Raw genomic sequence first — 19,895 nt, forward strand, 5'->3', positions numbered from 1 at the left:
AAATTAACAATTTTGCAGATCTCTCCTACAAGTAATGTTGTAACAGTAGTATCAGCAATATAACACATATATGGTACTTTGTCAGAAATCACTTCATAGTCTAAGTTCTCACGCATACTAAGTTATTGTTTAACCATAGCTCCATGAATACTTTTATGAATCATAGATATAATAAAATAACCATGGTTTTTTTTTGAATGAGTTATAATTGTCTGGACTCAGATCACACTATGCACTATGCACACAATACAAATACTAAGCTAAAGAAAACAAACCTTACCAGAGCTACCTGTTGTAGTAACTCAGCCACGTATTTCTCATGAAGACTGATAGATTACAAATTTAGTGCATTTTAAGAATCCATTTACTTAGCAGCTCATTTGAACCAATTATGGAAAAGACTGCATAAGACGTAAAAAAGTTCTATGAACGGTTTTATTCCATTTTGCATTTGTGTACCAGTAATTGACAAACTGTAAAATCGATATGGCTTATTGTTTCTCATTCTGTAAGAAGAAACAAAAGACAAGCAAAAATCAGATTGCAGAGAGATTGCAACTCACAAAACAGGGGTATTTCAAATTGCTTCCTTAAACTAAGTATACCAAGAAAAATCCAGATCTCATTCTCTAAGATTAGATGCCATTTTGTACAAGGATACCTCTAGACAAACACTGGGTTTTTAAAACAGATTTAATATGCGTGATAAGAAACAAAAAATATAATTTAAACCATAACAAATAAAATTGATGGCTACTACTGGTATACTAAACACATTAAATCCCTCTAGGTAAGAACTACACCTTAGTCATAGCTCCACAGGAAGTTTGTATGTTGCTTCAAAGAGGGAACTCAAAGTATCTTATCAGAGCATATGGGACAGATATGATTCCGGTAGAAAAATCCCAGGAGAGATATTGAGATATTGTATCTGCAATCTTCTGCATTCTGCTAAAGCTGAAAATATAAACTTAAAAGATTGTTGTTGAAAAAAATATTTTTTATTGTCATCAACTTTTTTAATATTAAGATTATATTACACAGAACTATGCAAAGCTGGGGTAATTTATAACATATGTGCTTTTCTACAACCTTAATATCTAAAATTCTAAAAATCAGGTTTTTAAATCAGGAATTGATACATTCCTTTTTCAATGTAATCTTCACTTTACTTTTTTCTAAATAGGGACGCTCCATAGTATTGTTTTCTTATATCTGTGGCTGTATGTGTAGGATACAATGGTGTGTGCATTCGATTAGTAAATATCCTAATACCAGTGCCAATTGCTAGAAAGGAACAGCTGAATGAAAATGTGTATAATTAATGTAGTTTTATTTTTTTTAAAAAAATACAAATGATTAGAGGGGTTAGCTCAATCACAACTTTCTATTTGTGTGCATTAAAACCCATTTTCAAAGAATAAAATTGAAACTGAACTTCAGAACTATTATGTCTGATTTGAATGGCATATGCCTATCTGAAATAAGAACAACACAATTAAAAATCAAAATGTGTTTCCATTTCACAAACTGAGTAGATTTTAATAGTATATTTAATATGTGAATTTAGTAGGGAAAAACATACCAAAATACTTCTTAAAACATGTACTGTAGTACATTTTATTTAAACATAAGTTTTCAGCATCAATCACATGTAAAATATTAGCAATTCTGGATTTCCATTTTTAATATAGTTAGTTAAATGTAAGTTACAAGACTTAAGATTTATTTTATGTGATACTGCTGCATTTTTATTTCATGGCACAGATATATGATCTGCACTATAAACCAGAGTACTAGAAAATAGAAATCACCTTCATTAGGAAATAATTTAACAAAAACAGTTCATTCATAAAAACTAAGGTAGAATTATTGTACTATATTTGCACAGTACAGAGCAGAAGATCAGTTTTGTGGTCTTAAAATATAGTACATATATTTTCTAACAAATATTATATAGTAGACTTTAAAGACCACCATAAATTTAGCCATAAAATTGTATTCCAGTGATAAAAGTTGATAAAATGCAGCATGAACAAAACCAGGAAGTGATTGCCAGAAGAAAAGGGAATATTCAAAGGGAACTGCCTTCATCCAACACATGTAATGAATGAGAGATGTGGGGGAAAACAGGAAGCCCCTACAATGGCCAAAAGAAACAGGGATAGGAACAAAGCAGGATTATGTACAGATAAACCCATTCAAATGCCGTGTAAAATCTTAGCATTTTAGCATAGTGTTTTTATTCAGTGCTGAGGTTTCCAGGGCAAGGAAATGCCTGGATTAATGCAGTTCAGTGAGTAAGAGCAATCAATAAAGTTTTACAGCTACCTTTGCAGAATGCTGTTTACATTTGAAATTGATTACTCAAACTTAGTAGAGACAAGACAGCGACATAAATGTTGTCTCACTACTATAAAGCTTGGACATTTTGCAAGAGTTTCACAGTTTGAATGCTTAGTCCAAAATGTTAAACACACTCATCCTATCAATATTGAGACAAATCCTTTACATGGCAATAAGGAAACATAGGCAATTGCAATTTGTTCAAGGGCCGGCAATAGCTGAACTAGCCCTTACTACACATCTTCACACTGAATAATAAAATACAACCAATGAATCAATTTCACACTCCTGCAACTATTAACCAGAAACCCTTTAGCCAGGAATGAAATCCAGCAGGTTCTGGAGAACCAGTAGTGGAAATTTTGAGTAGGCAAATACCACCTCTGGCTGGCCCCAGTGGGATGGGAATGGAAATTTTGCAATATCCTTCCCCTGCCACGCCCAAGCCATGCCCACCAAGCCACACCAAGCCCACCAAGCCACGCCCACAGAACCGGTAGTAAAAAAGTTTGGGTTTCACCACTACCTTTAGCATATCAATCTCTCAATGCCTGTTGAAAAAACAATCCTGAGAACCCTCCCAAGTCTCATTTCCAATCATGAAAGCAAAAAGAAAGTTCCTGAAGAAGATATTGCCAAATTACTATGAATTTTCTGCAGGACTGGTGACTAGAGATGCAGTACTACAGGCCTTCCTATAGCAAGCTTTGCTGTTACTAATTCTGACAGGGAGAAATGGGTCTCTAACGGGGACTAAAGGTAAAGGTTCCCCTGGCACATATATGCTAGACGTTTCCGACTCTAAAGGGCGATGTTCATCTCCATTTCAAAGCCAAAGAGCCAGCGCTGTCTGAAGATGTCTCCGTGGTCATGTGGCCGGCATGACTAAACGCCAAAGGCACACGGAATGGGAGTTCACCCCGTTACGTGGCACTAGAGATTCGAACTGCTGAACTGCCGACCTTTTGATCAACAAGCTCATCTTAGCCACTGAGCCACCACTCAATGACGGGGACTAGAAATAGCCAAAATATACTGCAAGCCTGCTACTTAGTTTGCCACACACTGGTTTCTACAGAATACGTTTAAAAACAGAAAGCACCAGTAGGGGAAGAAATAATAAAGTACTTCCCTTAAATCTTGGTTGGGCTTTAGGATCCCTTGATAGGGAGCCCCCTGCTGCCCTTCTAAAATGAATTCTGCAGCCTGATCCCCAGATCATGCAGGCCAACACATTACATCTGGTTACTAATGAACCAAGGTTAGCTCTAATCAAGGTCAGACTTCATTATAAAACAAACACTTCTTTTAAAATGGAAGGCTCTAATAAAATGATTAATGAATTTCCTGGAAATATATTTATCTACAGGCAGCAATAAAGTCTTGATAAATATCAAAAGAAAAAAAAATAACGCTACTGCCCTTTAAAACCACAAGTTGTACAAAGCTTGTTCATGCAAATAGACAGAAATGAAAGTACTTCTTATTGAATGTAACTGTAATTCAACTTTTGATAGCTGGATTGCATTTAATCTTATTACTGTATGCAGCCTGACCCATGCTGCACAACACCTTCTTAACAAAGAAATTGTCATTCTGCAGCAATATCTTTACCTCTGTTGTTTGCTGAGAATCTCCAATCTTAATAATATTGTTAGCAGATCAGAGAACTGCCCAAACTATAAAAATCTTATTAAATCTACTGGGTTTTTTTTTGTTTTGATAAGTAGCTTTTATGAGCAACTTTATTTTTCAATGCCCTAGGCAAATACTTAACTGAACTTATTTTCGCAAAGCCTCTATTACCTGACTTTGGCTTGTTAAGTATGCAGAAATGTTTCCATTGCCATAGCAACATTGGGTGAGCATTTATAGGTGTGTGCGGTTCGGCTTTGAAAAAAAAAATGTTTAAGCTGATGATATAAGGAATGAAATGGCATACTTCAGTTCACTTATGAAACATGGAGATAGGCTTCAGATTCAGACTGTAACCGGGTTCAGAATTTAGTTTTTCATTATGGCATATTCACCTTGCTCATAGTCCTGGATTTGAAGGACAAGGTATAAGATGATCAATCATTCTTAAAATAGAAGAATCCGTATTTCAATGGCAAAATTATTTTAGCACAGAATTTTAGCAACCCTTGCTAGACAGTTGGAATATCAAAAGTCCAATAAACTGTGGCAAGTGCCTTTTATTTAGCATGCAAAAATCACCTGACACTGAGGACATAATAAATTTATTTTTCCCCTGGATTATTTTTGCTATCCCTTTCTTAAAATATGGAAACTTACCTTATTAAGCTAGCTGAAATCTACACCTAAAAGAATAAGATTGTTTTAATCAATCAGAATAGAGCTGGAAGGGACCTTGGAGGTCTTCTAGTCCAATCCCCTGCTCAAGCAAGAGGTTCCTATACAATTTCAGACAAGTGACTGTCCAGTCTCCTCTTAAAAACCTCCCGTGATGAAGCACCCACAATGTCTGAAGGCAAGCTGTTCCACTGGTTAATTGTTTCCACTGTTAGGAAGTTTCTCCTTAATTCCAGGTTGCTTCTCTCCTTGATTCGTTTCCATCCATTGATAAAAATGGATTCTATTTCTATCCAAAGGAATAGAAATGGATCCTATTTTTACTCAAAGAAGATAGAAGTATAGATAGTCCTCACTTAATGACTGTTCAGCAACCGTTTGAAGTTACAGTGGTGCTGAACAAAGAGTACCTACGAAGCTGCGGTTGCTGCAGCACTCCTGTGGTCAGATGAACAAAATTTGGGTGCTTGGCAGCCCACCCATACTTACAACTGCAGGGGCACTTTCACTTGCCCCGCCCACCTATCTCTTCCCCATCTCTGTCCTTTGTATGCCCTGTACAGTGGCACTCTTTGTCTGCAACAGCAAACTGAGGCTGAACAGCAGTCTCAGCTCACCAACACAGCCCCAGGCCTCTACTTCAGCCTCAGCTCCACCAAGGAGCTCTGTGCTGCAGCCATCTATCCCAGTGCCTCAGCGCAAAGCCCCCACTACCTCCTCAGGCCCTGCTGCCCTTTACTGTCATTCTTCCACTGCTGGGAGTGTGGGCCCATGTGAAACAGCTGATGGCTATGCCAGCTGATGGCTTCCCAAGATTGCTCACACCGTGAGCAATGAGAAATAACATTTGGAAAATTTTCCAAGTCACATGCACCATTCTCACAATGCTTTGGAAGGATTTTGAAGTCTTGTAAAAAAGGCCACATCCTCTGTTCTCCAATTTGTGCATTTCATGCTCATGATGCTTTGAAAAAATGATAAAGATCAGCTGGGTGCAGCAAGGTTGGTGAAGTGCAGCGTGGTGGGCACTTTGTGCTGTGACAGGTGCTACAGCACAGGATTTAAAGATACTCTATCGCAGCAGCACCGGGGCTGAAGTAGAGGAACAATGGTGGCCAACATCCTGCAGGAAGGTAATGGCAAATCACTTCCATCGTATCATCAAAAAGGCTTAGGACCTGGTTATCTACGGTACCGTCTGCTGCCACCAGTAGCCTCCTACTGGCCGGTACGCTCTCATAGAGAGGGGTTCCTCCGGTGCCATCGGCCAAACAATGTCAACTGGCGGCCCCCAGGGGGAGAGCCTTCTCTGTGGGTGCACCTACTATATGGAATGAGCTCCCCCCGGAGATACGGAGGATCCCGGATCTGCGCACCTTCCGCCGCGCTCTCAAGACCTTTTTATTCCATCAGGCTGGCCTGGCCTAACTTTCCCTTTTTCCCTTTTAAAATATAAATTTTAATCTGTTCTTAATTATTGGGGTGTTTTAAATCTGTCTTGGGCCAAATTGTTTAATTCGGTTTTATTCTGCTTTTAAATTTTGTATTTATGTGTTTTATCTTGTGGCTGTTCACCGCCCTGAGTCCTTCGGGAGTAGGGCGGTATATAAATCAAATAAAACCTAAACCTAAAAAGAGTGCTGAAGACTCTGTGCTGCCACCACTGAAGAGTACTGCTTTGTCAGGCAACCAAAAGGAAAGAGATAGGGGGGATATAGGCAGGTGGGGGGAATGGAAGAGGAGCAGACAAGGCAGCCCCTTACTTTACCTTACAAGGCAGCCCCTTACCTGAATGGCTCAGGTTGGATTTCCACCTAATTCATTTAACAGTGGCAATGGAGACTGCTGTTGCTAAGCAACACAGTAACATGATTGCACACTTTACGACAGCATTGCTTAGCAACAGACATTCTGATCATGATCATTTTTATTAATATTTTTTTATAAATAAGCCAATGTTTTAAATGAAAACCTGAATGAAAGACTTATGCAACAGTTATTTTAGTGATTGCACTCAAAGGATCAATATTGCAAATTCATGCTTTTTAAAAATTGTTTAATTACTTTTAATGAGCCAGAATGTTTTAAAACGTGGCTGACTGAAATAAGAGCATTTTGCTCTTTGCTTTTATTTATTAAACTTGCTCTAAGAAACTAAAGACTAATAGAAATGGTTTTCCCCAATTCTTTTATTTTAATTTCAATGAAGATAGAATTTCAATGAAGCAAATAGCAGCACTAGGGCAATCTTGGGTGATCCTGAAACAGTAATCAGGGTCACACAAGATTAATGTCTGAATGAGAGACTATTACAAAATCCTTAGGAAGTTGACAAGATTGGTAAAAACATCCTGCAGGCAGGTAATGGCAAACCACTTCCAGCATCCCATCAAAAGGACAACATGGCTAAGTCTCTGTGGTCAGGATTATGCTTTGCTGTGCAAGGCATTCAAAAGTATTCATGTGAAGTAGAAGCATGCAACATGTGAAGCATGTAACACTGTGAAATGCCTATTTTCAGTTCTTCCCATACTTCTTGTCACTAGGAATTAAACTTGACTTGATAAAGATTTGAATTTACTTTCATTTCAATCGAACCAGTCCTTTCTTTATGCAGGTAGTCCTTGACATACAACAGTTCATTTAGTGACTGTTCAAAGTTACAACGGCACTGGAAAAAAGTGACACGACCATTTTTCACACTTACAATCATTGCAGCATCCCCATGGTCACGTGATCAAAATCTAGATGCTTCCTATTTAGTGGTTCCTATTTATGATGGTTGCAGTGCCCTTTTGCAACCTTCTGACAAGCAATGGGGAATCCAGATTCACTTAACAACCATGTTATTAACTTAACATATGCAATGATTCACTTAACAAGAAAAGTCATGAAATGGAGCAAACTCACTTAAGAAATGTTTCACTTAGCAACATAAATTTTGGGCTCAATTGTGGTCATAACTGGAGGACTACCTGTACTACAAATTTAAATAAAACTGCAGACTTAATGCACAGTCCTATCAATATTCAAAAGTAAATATTACAATATTCAGTGTTGTTAAGAGATATTTGGAATTGCATCTCCCACAGCGATTGAAACCATACTGGGCTATGTCACCACTCTAGCTACTGTTTTCCATTTTAAAAAAGAAGAAATATTTAAATGTGGTTAAGTTACTATTTCCTATTTTATACCTTTATAGAAGGTATTCATAAGACTCTTATTAATATCAGAAAAAAATGATCCCATGTAAGGTCTTGAGGGGTTTCGAGAGCTACTATAATGCAAGGAAAGCACATTTCAAATAAAAAATAGTAAAAATAAATGGGGTTTAGGTAGGAATGTCATTGTTTTCATCCTGCAGCTGAACTCTGCTTTGAATGCCAAATTTATAAATACCAAATATTCTTAAAAATTGTGTGTATTTAGGTGTTCTTCAGATGCAAAAATGTTTACAACACAGTACTAACTTCATCAGGATTTATTCCAATTAAATATTTACAAAGATGTTGAAATTTTAAAATTTATCACATCTAATATAAATGTTCCCTTACAATAATTACTACATGAAATGACATATATTGATGCTATTTATAACCTGCAATTTATAGCCTCAATTTTCTTACTTCAAGCTAACAGATCATTTTTTTTTCTATTTATTTTTTCCTTTGGCTTATACTGATTTTAGTGCTACTTATCTTTTACCTTTCCTCCTTTCTAATTTTCATGTTCTTTTCATTGCAAATGTCCTTTTTGCAACTTATTAAACCTTTTTTCTGAAGATATCTTGCAATAGCTGCATTAACAATACATACCATAAGGTTGTGTTTTCCTTATATATTAGGCTTATATATGTCCTTAATTTTTAATGTTTGATTTTTTAAAATGTATATGTATAGACTGTAAGCTGCCCAGAATTACCCTATGGTAAGATGGGCGGCCAATCAATTTTTATAAATAAATAAATAAATATACAGAGTTAAGTAAATTCTCTCCCCATATAATGCAAATTAATAGTCAATATGGATACATGTGTGAGTGTTTACTGCCATTATAGAACTTTTCATTTGTCTATATCACAAAAAATGCTTAACACATTGTAAGCCGCCCTAATTGTCCGGAGAAGGGCGGCATATAAATCAAATTAAAAAAAAAAGGTGTACTGATATATTAAATGTGATTTATTCATATGTTGCTATTTATTATTGGAAGAACTTTATTAAGTACGTAGATCTTTATATTTGAAATCTAAAACTTCATACAAGCGAACACACAAAATGTTAATGTTGATTAAATTTCATTATCAATGAAATGCCTGCAATATCAACATTTTAGTTCTTCTGTAAATGTACAATAAATATTTCTTGAAAGTCATGTCATAATAATAGCTGGATCGTAAAATCAAGAAGCATATATGTAGGCCATCAACCCAGAGGTACAGCTGGCAAAGTTACATTAGTTCTAACCTACAACAGCAATTCAAATAACTGTCTTCATTTTAAGATATTTAAGTTCTTTCATTTACCCTCAGACCCTTGCGTGATTCTGAGCCAAATCTTCACCAAGTAACATTAACAAAGCATATCGGACCCTTAATAATAAAGTCAGACTTTCTGACACATTGCAAAGTCAGAGAGCAAACTCGATCGAAATGAGTGCAAGATCTGTCCTTTCACTAATTGTCAATTGTATATGATTAACAGTACACAATCAGGTTTATGTGAGAACAAGAAAACAAAACAGCAAGTTTCAGGATTTTTGCTGAAAGAATAGGGGGGAACAGTTACAATTTTACCCTCTCATTCATAAGCTAAGAATACTATACTTTGGTAATAAAATGGTTTTTAGGAATAAAGTCTGAATGAATTAGGATGGTACTTTGGGACAGCTTGAAGTGAAAACTAAAAAGAAACCAGTTAAAGGTGTGCTAAGAGGGATTTATAATTTAAAATGTTTTTCCTAAAATGGCCTTCACAACATCAATTATTCAAAATCAATAGTCGCATTTTAACTTTATAAACAAAAGTATTTAGTTGATCTGCAGTTTATGAAAAATATTAGCTTCTAATGAATCCACTCGCAGAATACTACGAAAACTGCCAGTAGTATGATCCTTTAAAGCAAGCAGTTTTTTTTTTAAATCACTGCTATGATCTGGATATTTAAACAAACAATGCAAGCTTGAATTAGCAAGTATTTGTCAATTCTGTTCACATAACGCACAGCATTATTCAACCATAAAATACTTTCTCTGGCTGAGTAAAATGCTCTGGCAGTTCTCTGTTGTTTAAAAAAAAAAATGTATAACTATAAATAAATAGCCAGAAAAGTAAAAATAAAAAATATGCTCACTGGAAAATATTACTGGTTATTCATGGCAAATTCTTTGGATGAAGTGTGTATGTGTGCACATACACATACACTTTTATTATATTAGAACCTAATTCTGTTAAACTGTGCCTACTAGAATATTTAATATTGGTTAATAATAGATATGTATTTTAATAACAAAGTGCGGACAATATAGATATGTGCAATATGAGCTTTTGAATACAAAATTCATGTGAATTAATATTAACTACAATCATTAATTGCCACATTTCAGGGGAAAAAAGCAGCCTTTTTAAGTATGGATTGAATAACAACTAACAACCGATAGCACTTTTAATAATATATTCTGGAGAATCAGCAGAATAACAACTCAGGATATGACCAACAAACTAATGACACATGAAGGGATCCAATCGGACAACATCCAAAACAGGATCTTCTAGCATTTTCTTCTGCTATGGTACATCTGTATTTTGTAAGAACAAAAGAAGAATAAATGTGCCACTAACAAAAAAAAAAAATCAACAACATATTTTACATTATAATCATTTTTTTATCCCAGAATTTAAAGTGTTCGTCAAAAGATTTATGCTTATAACATTACAGCTTACTGAAAATGCTTCATTGACAACTGAGAGCGCCATAAATGGAACTATTTATTAAATTAAATTTTCATTGCCAAATATATTAAAATTCCTGAAATTAAAACAGGCTGTATATAAGCCAAGAGCTGCAGAATTGCAGTCAAGCATTTTAATTCTTAATTAACAACTCTTTAAGCCACTTTCATGCAACCATTTGTCCCTCATTTACAACTACTGCTAGATGTGCCATATCTTAAAAGTGAAGCATATACTGGAATATTCTGCACTTTAAAATAAAGAGCAGCAACCCCCAGCGGCATTACTGTTTGACTGAAATTCCCTTAAATTTTATTTTCAAAGCATACTACTTTCTATGCATTAGCAGCAAAAGTAATGCTGATGTACATAGTAAGATGTATTATCTTCCTCAAAAAAAAAAAAAAAAAGATCAGGTTTGATCTGGAAATTGCTCCATGTAGACAGTGCACTGCATTGTGAATGGCCAGCCAGGTATTTTATGAATGGAGTGGATCACGTGCTCTCAGCACTTCCCGAGCTGATATTTCCCACATAACAGTGTCAACAACCAGAGAAGCAGCATTTTTCAACACAAAAAAACAGAGAATCCTAACACTTGTACCGATTAATCATCTTTTTCTACTATTCTACAAAAAGTCCACAACCTGTCAAGCAGGATCAGCAATGGCAAACGTGGCGAAGGTTTAATTATTTTTTTATGAATGAAAACTGTGGTATGCAAATTAGAACAATTCACAAAAAAGAAAATATGGCGGCGGCTGCTTCCCTCGCAGTTCTAGCAGTATTGCAACACTTCATCTTATCAACTAGCTGGGTACAATGTTTTGTACTTTGTATATTGCGGTCTAGGTTCAATCCCCTGTCGTTTCAGTTTAAGAATAAAGCACATAATTAACAAAAGAAGAAGGTTCTGACTGACACATCTTAAAAGGATTATTGTTTTTATTCGGAAGAGCATCTGCAAGTGACAAGTGTCCCTTCCCCACCCAAACCCAAGAATTATGTTTAACATTTAAATACCGCAGACATTTGGAGAAGGGGGGAGAATTATCGTTACCGGAAGAATGCTTTTTCATCATTCGAACTATATCCAAATAATATTCATTCCTTAAAATAACAGTAACTATTAAAAAGGTAGGTGTCATAGGTAATGTCAACATTGTTCATTGCTTAAAAGAATTGGCCAAGTTCAGGATCTGTGACAAGGCTAGCGTGCTTTCCAATTTTTTTTAATATATATATATATATATAAAAGATGTGGCTCTCAACAAATGTATTGAAAACTGCTATTCTGCAAACCCTTGAATGCTATATAATACTAAAAACGGCTCATCTGGGAATGAACTCAAAGGGGCTTACTTCCGATTGGAAATCGATTATTGCAAATATGCTCAACATCCTCTTTATTCCTATTTCTAGTTAATGGAGGAAAAATCTTAACAGCTCATTATAAAATTAAGCTTCAGGGGAAGGTTTAACAATATTTATACTGACTGACTCATCCAATTAAAATTCAGGGCCAGTTTCCTACAGGATGAAGAAGCTCCCACACTTTACTCGAAATATAAAACATACACATGGGAGAAAAAAAGATTAATCAAGAGGCGGAGTATAGGCCATTGCTAATCCGGGATAAGCATAAACATCTCCCCCCCCCCCCCGCCATATCCCAGACTTTCCAAAAGCAAGCGAATAAAACGAGATTTCCGATAGATAATTAAGTAGGCAAAAGACAGGCATTTCGGCTAGAAAAAAGCTGCAGGGCAACGGGGGCCACCAGGGAAAGAGACCGTCCTCTTAACCAACCCATTCACAGTAGAGATGAAAGGCAACTTACTCATGGTTAGAATTCGCCGTCTCTTCGTTCATTTTTTCCTCACCGAGATCCGAAACCGGGATGGAGCAGCACCGACGCGGCCAGGGCGCAGCAGGAGCTCACCAGAAGCCCCACCATTGTTAAACCCCAGATCTAGCCCCCCTTCGCACCCTTCCGCCAGAATGGCCTCAATCCTTGAGTGGGGTGTGTTTGTGTGTGTGTGAGTGAGTGTGTAAAACAGCAGCCTTCCTCCGGAGACTCAGACTGGCTTTTGCGGGAGGGGAGAGGGGGCCGTCAGCGGCACCGATCGCACCTTCTGTTTTTTTTTTCCCCGCTTGGAAAAGGGTGGCCGTCGCCGATCGCGGCGGGGGTGACGAGCGGAGCCTTTCGCTCAGCTGCAGCGCAGCTCCCGACCAACGTCCTTGTGGGGCTGCAGCTGCACCCGGACAGGAGCCCACATTGCCCGCTACTGCAGCAGGTCCTTCATCCGCACAGTGGCCTTCGCCGCCGTTCCCTCTTGCTGCCAGAAAGGAAAAAGGAGAGTCACAGAAATTCCTCCAGACTCCCAAGCAGGAACCGGCGGCCCCAAATCGCAGAGCGCGCGAAAAAAAGAAGAAGAAGAAGAAGAAAAAGAAGAAGAAGAAACGAGCTCTGGGAGCAAGCAGACGCCACACTGGGAGAGGAACTAATTCAGCCCGGAGCGAGAGGAAGAGGGAGGGAGGAGGGAAGGTGGAAAAAAAAAAAGTGGGGGAGGGTGTATTTTAAAGCCCGGAGACGAGGGGAGGGCGGATGCGTCACCAGCAGCTGGTGGTTGAGAAGGAAGAAACCAAGCGGACGAAGGAGCAGGACTCTCTTCCCCTCTCCGGAGCAGAAGGAAAGCAACTTTAGCAACGGCGCCCCAACCCCCAGAAGGAACCGCGGCGCTTTCCCCAGCGCCTGGCTTGCCCCCTCCTTCGGGAGAACTGGGCGGAAGCGTTGACTTTAAGCTCCTTCCGCCGCCAAGGCTGGGAGGCCAAAGGCGATCTTGGTCTTGGCTAAAAGGCCGACGGGGAACCCGCTGTCCGGGGAGCGGCGCGAGCCCTTGGCTGCAGACCGCGGTGGGGGCGGGGGCGGAAGAGGCAGCTCCGGCCTGCTTCGCTCGCTCCAAAAAAAAGTGCCACAGAGCAGCGCTCAGGCACTGTCCGTAGCCGATCCCCTGTATTTGATAGCGGGGAGCCGTCGGGGGGGGTGGAGAATAGAGCTCCTTTCTGCTCCCCAAGCACATGCAACTAACACCCCTGAAGGGAAAGCGACCTGCGCCCTCTCCCGCCTGGCAAAGCTCACTACTGTATTTCAGGCACGTTTAGTTCGGGTAGTGGACGGGTCTTGAGTTAAGTGCCCTGCTCTAAGCGCAAAGGGAGGGAACTGGCGCTCCCTTCCCCCCTCCCCCATTTGCTAGAGGCTTTGTAGGCCCGCACGGATCGGGCCCTGAGCCGACTTCCAAAGGGAGGAGCTTAAGGAGCTGTGAGACCCGAGTCTACTCCGGCGAACAATCTCGGATTATCAATTTGCGAAGGCTCTCCCGTGGAGCTTCTTGAGTCGCCCGCCTGCCGACACTGCAAGAATTCTCTCATAAGTGTGTGTGTGGGGGGGGGTAGCTTTCCAGAGGCCAAAAATCAGAAGGGAAAGGACACTCCAAATAAATCCTCTAATCCCCGCTCTCTTCCTGGACGCTCAATTGATTCCCAGCGCCCGGGGTCTGCTACGAGCTCGTTTCCTGAAAATAGTTCGCCCTTCCCTCGGTGTTTGTGTGTGTGTGTTGGTGTTGAAGTGTTGCACGGTGGAAGCGGAGGGATATCTGGTGTTCTGCACAATTCAACACGCACCCGCTCTTCTCTGGAGTGGGAGGGGGGGCCTCTTGAGACTTTGAAGTGGCTGAGTACTTCATGTACCCGAGGGTGGTTGTGGTGGGGGGTGAATCGGGAATAGTGGAGCAAAGTTTTGCAAAAACAACAACAACAACCCCACAACCGTATTTTGGACTTCTCTCTTGAAGTCCTTCCCTTTTGTCCAAAAGCTGGGAAGATTTTCTCACCCTTGGGACGTGAGCGACTCTTTCCCTTCTGTTACACAAGCTACTATTCGAGAAATCTCAGTCTTGCGTGGAAACCGGGGCTGCCCGGGTTGAATCACGTAATTCAGTTAAAAGTTGCTTTGCTGCTGACGACGAATGGTGCAATGTGGACCAGCCGGGACGCTTAACTAAGCAGTGTCTTTGATCTGGGATGAGAGTAGGACAATCGTTACGCAACGTTTCCCTGCGATGGTTTGAGTTTCCTATCCTGGGCATGCATTCCTGGCTTGCATTCCGATTTTCATTCAAGTAACCAGCGTTTTTCTCCCCTCTCCCCACGTGGGGTGGCGAGGCGTTTCTCAATTCTACAGGAAGTTAGAATTGAGGAGGCTGCTAAACGTTGGCATGCGTTTCTAAGGAGTGACTGAAAGAATACTAAAGTCCTTGCTAGCATTCCTAATGTGGTGTTCATTTGTTTCCAAATCCCCAACCTCTAGATATGCTGGGTATAAATGCCAGAGGCTATGTGTAGGACCAGTCTTTTATAATCTCAGCAATTTTTGTGGATTTCAACTCCAAAAATTGCTCAACTAGCATTTAGGATATGTGGATTTCAGTTTCAATTCTGGGATTTAAAGTCCACACATCTTTAGGTTGCTGAGATTGAAGGACACTGGTGTAAAACAATGAGTTTGAGAAACTTTCCTCTTGTGGTCTTAACCATGGAAGAGTCATGCCACAACTATTTTCCCACTATGTTCTTATGATGTGTTTTCATCTTTGATTCCAGCCTGTGAGTGAGACTTGACTATTTGTAATATAAGTCAATTGACCGGGATGTGAAAATGGTGTTTTCTCCAACTGACAGCATCTGACCCCCAGCAGCATAGTATACAATTTCTTATGCATCACTGTCATATGTTGGAGGTGAAATCCATTTGACCATAAGTAATCGAGATCAGAGAAGTGTTTATTAGCTGTGTCAGTTTTGGTGGGAAAGGAAAGATTGAGATTTCATAAAGAAAAAAATCCAGAAAAAAAAAATCCCTTTGAGAGAGTTAGTTGGGCAAGGGCTCAAAAATTGCTGACTGCTTCATTCTAGGGCTCTCACAGTCATATGACCCAGAGGCTATCATTAAAGGTTAAGAACAAATACCAGAGGCCTTGTTTGGCACTGTTTTCCTAACTTACTAAAATAATTATCTCTGAATAGTCAACTTATACCAACTCATTTAGTGACCATTCAAAGTTACAATGGCATTGAAAAATGTGACATGAGTGGTCTTCGCACTTATAATTGTTGTAGCACCTCCATGGTCATGTGATTAAAATTCAGATGCTTGGCAATTGATTCATATTTGTGATGGTTGCAGTGTCCGGCACGGCAACTGTTAAGTGATCGCAATGAGCCCTTTGCACTGTTGGAAGAAATATCCTTCTGGGTTCAGTTCCAAGTGGGGAAAAAGACACTGGAAACCTGGAGACTGCTTGGAAAGATGGTTTAATGGTGGACAGGATCACATGGTTTGAGTTCCTGAACAGAAAGGGGCCGAGATGCTGAGAGTCTTTGGGTTTTATACCCTCTCTGCCTTTGAACTTCCTGGGGCACAGGAAGAGTATCCTGATTGGTTGCTGTCAGAGGTCATAGCTAGCCTTGCTGGCTGATGTAATCTCCCAGTTGCCATGTGGGGAGTTTTTGTTACTAGGTGGGTCCTATTGTGTTGCAGATGGTTCATTGACAAGGTGGGGGGGTTGGGTTTCTGCCTCTGGCCCATTGACAAAAGTGGGGGGGGCAGGCTGTTGGGAGCTGCTTTGTCTTTAAAACATATTTCTCCATTTCTCATCCAGGGAAATATATTCTGCCTTTTTAATATTTCCTAAAATATTTCATTCTTCCAGGAGAGGGGTAGGTGCTAGCTTCCTACAGCACTTCCTATGATAGGGAAAATCACATATTTTTTTGTCCTCCAATATGTTGGAGAGGGAGCACAGCAGAAGCAAAGAGCATGTATGAAGAATTTTGGAATTTCCCAGAAGAAACATTCTCACAAGGTGTGGATCAGTGGCAGGAAAGATCATACTGGATTTAGTTCATGCTAGCAAGAACAAGATTTTTTTCTAATATTTGCTTCATTTTCAAATTTTTCATACAGAAGACAATCCTATCAAAATATTTCTGCATATTTAAATGTTTTTTCTTGTGATTCAGATAGTTTAAAGAATGGTTGACAAACATGTTTCAGTTCTTTATCTTTTCAGCAGGGATGTGGTTTGACAAGTTGATCTTTATCTGTTGAAGAAACAGACTTCTTCATATTAATGGCCTGCCCAGATGTTGACTATCTTTCTGAGAGCGTCCATTTCTTCCCACTGATCAACCAAATTCAATGACAGATCACATAAAGTCCATACCAGGGGTGTCAAACTCGATTTCATTGAGGGCCACATCTGGGTTGTGTTTGATCTTGGGGGGGAGGCTGCGGGTCATGGCCAGGGTAGATGTGGCCAGCTTGACATCACTCCTGTTGGGGGCGCCTGTGGTGGCCCAAGTGCTCTGCCAGTGAAAATGGGCTCCCAAGCTCTGTTTTCAGCTGCCATGGCCTCCTGCAAACCTGCAACTCTCTGCCAGTGAAAACAGAGTTCTGTTATCACTGGCAGAGGGTTGCAGGAGGCCATGGCACCCAAAACGGAGCTCGGGAGCCCATTTTCACTGGCAGCACCACGGGCTGGTCCTTCACTGTTTCCAGAGTGGCCCCGCAGGCCAGATCTAAGTATCGCACAGGTTGGATCCAGCCCCGGGCCTTGAGTTTGACACCCCTAGTCCAATCCATATGGCTCTTCATGGAACTCTAGAAAGGAAAAAAACCTCTGCCGGATCAGACCTACCTCAGTCAATACTTTTTGTCAATGAGATGCATCTGGGAATGCATCTCATTGGGACATGTATAAGGACAACATAAGGATCATATACGTCTTCTGGATACTTTAGGTGTTTTCTATATGATTCTGGACTAGACCTTTAAAGCCGTTTAAAGATGGTACATCTTGATAGCCCTGTTCTGCATCTGATCCACTAGTGTTTGTAGTTTTCTTTTAAAGGCACCTAAATTGGGTTTCTCTCAGGCAGCTGATGTCCTCAGGAGAGGGAATTTTTCTTACCAATGGTTGCTAAGATTTTAACAGAGATAAAGCCTTTCCTGAAAGCATGTATCTGTTCCGTCAAAGCAGATAAATCAAGCAGTTCTTGATTTATGACCAGTTATTTAATAACAGTTTGGAATTATGATAGCCTCAGAAAGGCTGTTTTATGACACATAAAGCACTTGTGGTTGTGGTAAAATATCACACCATTGCTTTTCCAGAGTCACATGACCACAAAAACCACCCATTCAGAAAAATGAGTTTGCACTTATGACCATGTGATTTGCTTAATTGCCATGTTAACAAACATTTGTAAAATTAGGTCTGGTCAAGTGGATATTTTGATTTTGTCGTAACTTACAACAAAAATTTCATTCCCAATTGCAGTCCTAAATTGAGGACTACCTGTATAAAAATGAAACAACTAGCATGAGACATCATGCAAGTGCTAATCCTATAGATTAGGTCTTCAGTACGAGATCACGTGAGTAATTTCATTCTTATGTTCTCTTCAAACTAAAGTTGCAAATTCACTCCAGATTATCTCTCTATACCCGTGATGGCAAACCTATAGCACACGTGCCAGAGGTGGCATGCAGCACACTCTCTGGGCACATGAGCTGTTGCCACAGTTCAGCTCTGCCGTGCATGCGTGTGTGCCTCCCGCCAGCCAGCTGGTCTTTGGGTCTCTGCCCAAAGGGAGGGAGCGTGTATGGGGAGTGGGACGCGCATGCGCAAGAGGTGGGGCGCATACGGGGGGGCAGCATACACATTGCATTTTGGGGGCTCGGGGGCGCGCATGCGCCTTGGGCACTCGGTCTGGAAAAGGTTAACTATCACTGCTCTATACCATTCCTTAAATTGGAGAGTTGCTGCTTTCTCCTTACCAGGTCAAGCAAAACTTAAAAACACATTTTCAGTTTTCAGTTGTCTTTGAGTCTTACTTCCCTTCCATCCCACCCAACCATTCTGGTCTACTGATAAATGTAATAACATTAATAACAAAATTAATTTCACTGGTTTATTAGTCCTACAGACATGTCCTTGTTTGAGAAGTATACAAATGGGCAAAAAACCTAATTGGGTAAGTGGATTGTTCTGAATATAAATTTTCCATCCACAAATAAACAATATCCATGTAATCTAGTAGTTTATTTATTTATTAAACTATTTTAGCAAAATTCTTTTATTGTAGTTATTTTATTATCAATATTTTATTCATTTTTTACTTATAAGTAAAGGCCTCCATCAAGAGGCCTTCTGGATAATCAGTAAAATATGGTATTGTATCGGGATTGATAGTTTTTACTGCATGGTCTTTTGAAAATGATTAGTAGTGGCTGCAATCCCATTCCTTTTAAACTCTTGGTGACCTTGATGCGATGTAATTAGCCCAACTCTGTGCAGACTTGAATCCTTAATATTACTTTATATCCTATAGTTAAAAATCCTTTGGCTGTTACCACTTACTGGCCAGTACCCAGATTCTGCTAATACAGATTTAGTTGTATTTAGCTGCTTATGTTACTAGTTCAATGATACCTTGTTGATTAAATTTCTAAACAGGATTCAGTGTACAAATGTTCTATGGAGAAAATAAGATTACTGTTAGAGAATTAGATACTTAAACCAGCCTTTTTCATACTGGACTGTAACTCCAGGAAATCCAAGCCAGTATGGAATTTAGTTTTCCTGGCTAGGATATCCTCTGAACTTCAGTCTCAACACTTCAAAAAGGTGCCAGATTTCCCATAGTAGAATTTTCAGGCAAAGACTGGTATTTAGGATCATGGGTCAATTTGGTTTGATATGAAAATTATGCTGGGTACTTCTGCAAGAGAAACATGGAACAGTGATTGTACTCTTGAAAATCTCAGAGATTGCATCTGTACCTGGTCCATTCCGCCAGGAAAAAAAAAACATCAGCTATAGGAAATTTGCTTGTCCACAGCAACAAATGATTACATGGCAAAGGAGTTTTTTTTTTTGTTTTTTTTTTTTTGCCCATTACAGGAAAGAATTTTTGTCCTAGTCCTTAATGTTACCAATTTCAAAAATAACTTCAGGAATAAAATCTTCAGTTTATTTTCCGTTCTTCCCAAAGGAGCCCAGTGAAATTTCATGTCATGCATAGAGAAATGTCTATGTCAATTATCAATTTCTTAAATCATTGGTAAGCCATGGCTTACTGAAGAAACCAAATTTGGCTACTTCACAAAACATACCAAATCAATGCTTATAAATATAATGGCTTGGTTCACACAACAGA

At 39.5% G+C, this 19,895-nt stretch overlaps 1 protein-coding gene across 1 annotated transcript in view; it reads right to left on the bottom strand.

The window, feature by feature from the left end:
- Positions 1 to 13,170, bottom strand: part of SPRED1 (sprouty related EVH1 domain containing 1) — a 92,201-nt gene extending 79,031 nt beyond the window's left edge. Inside the window, exon 1 of the mRNA XM_070931350.1 lies at positions 12,454 to 13,170. Coding sequence (XP_070787451.1) covers positions 12,454 to 12,485 — 32 coding nt within the window. The 5' untranslated portion in view covers positions 12,486 to 13,170. The remainder of the gene's footprint in view (positions 1 to 12,453) is intronic.
- Between the last annotated feature and the right edge of the window lie 6,725 nt (positions 13,171 to 19,895).

The sequence above is a fragment of the Pituophis catenifer genome, unplaced genomic scaffold, assembly GCF_029215685.1.
Source record: "Pituophis catenifer annectens isolate HBS135680 unplaced genomic scaffold, rPitCat1.0.hap2 SCAF_1, whole genome shotgun sequence".
NCBI lineage: Eukaryota > Metazoa > Chordata > Lepidosauria > Squamata > Colubridae > Pituophis > Pituophis catenifer.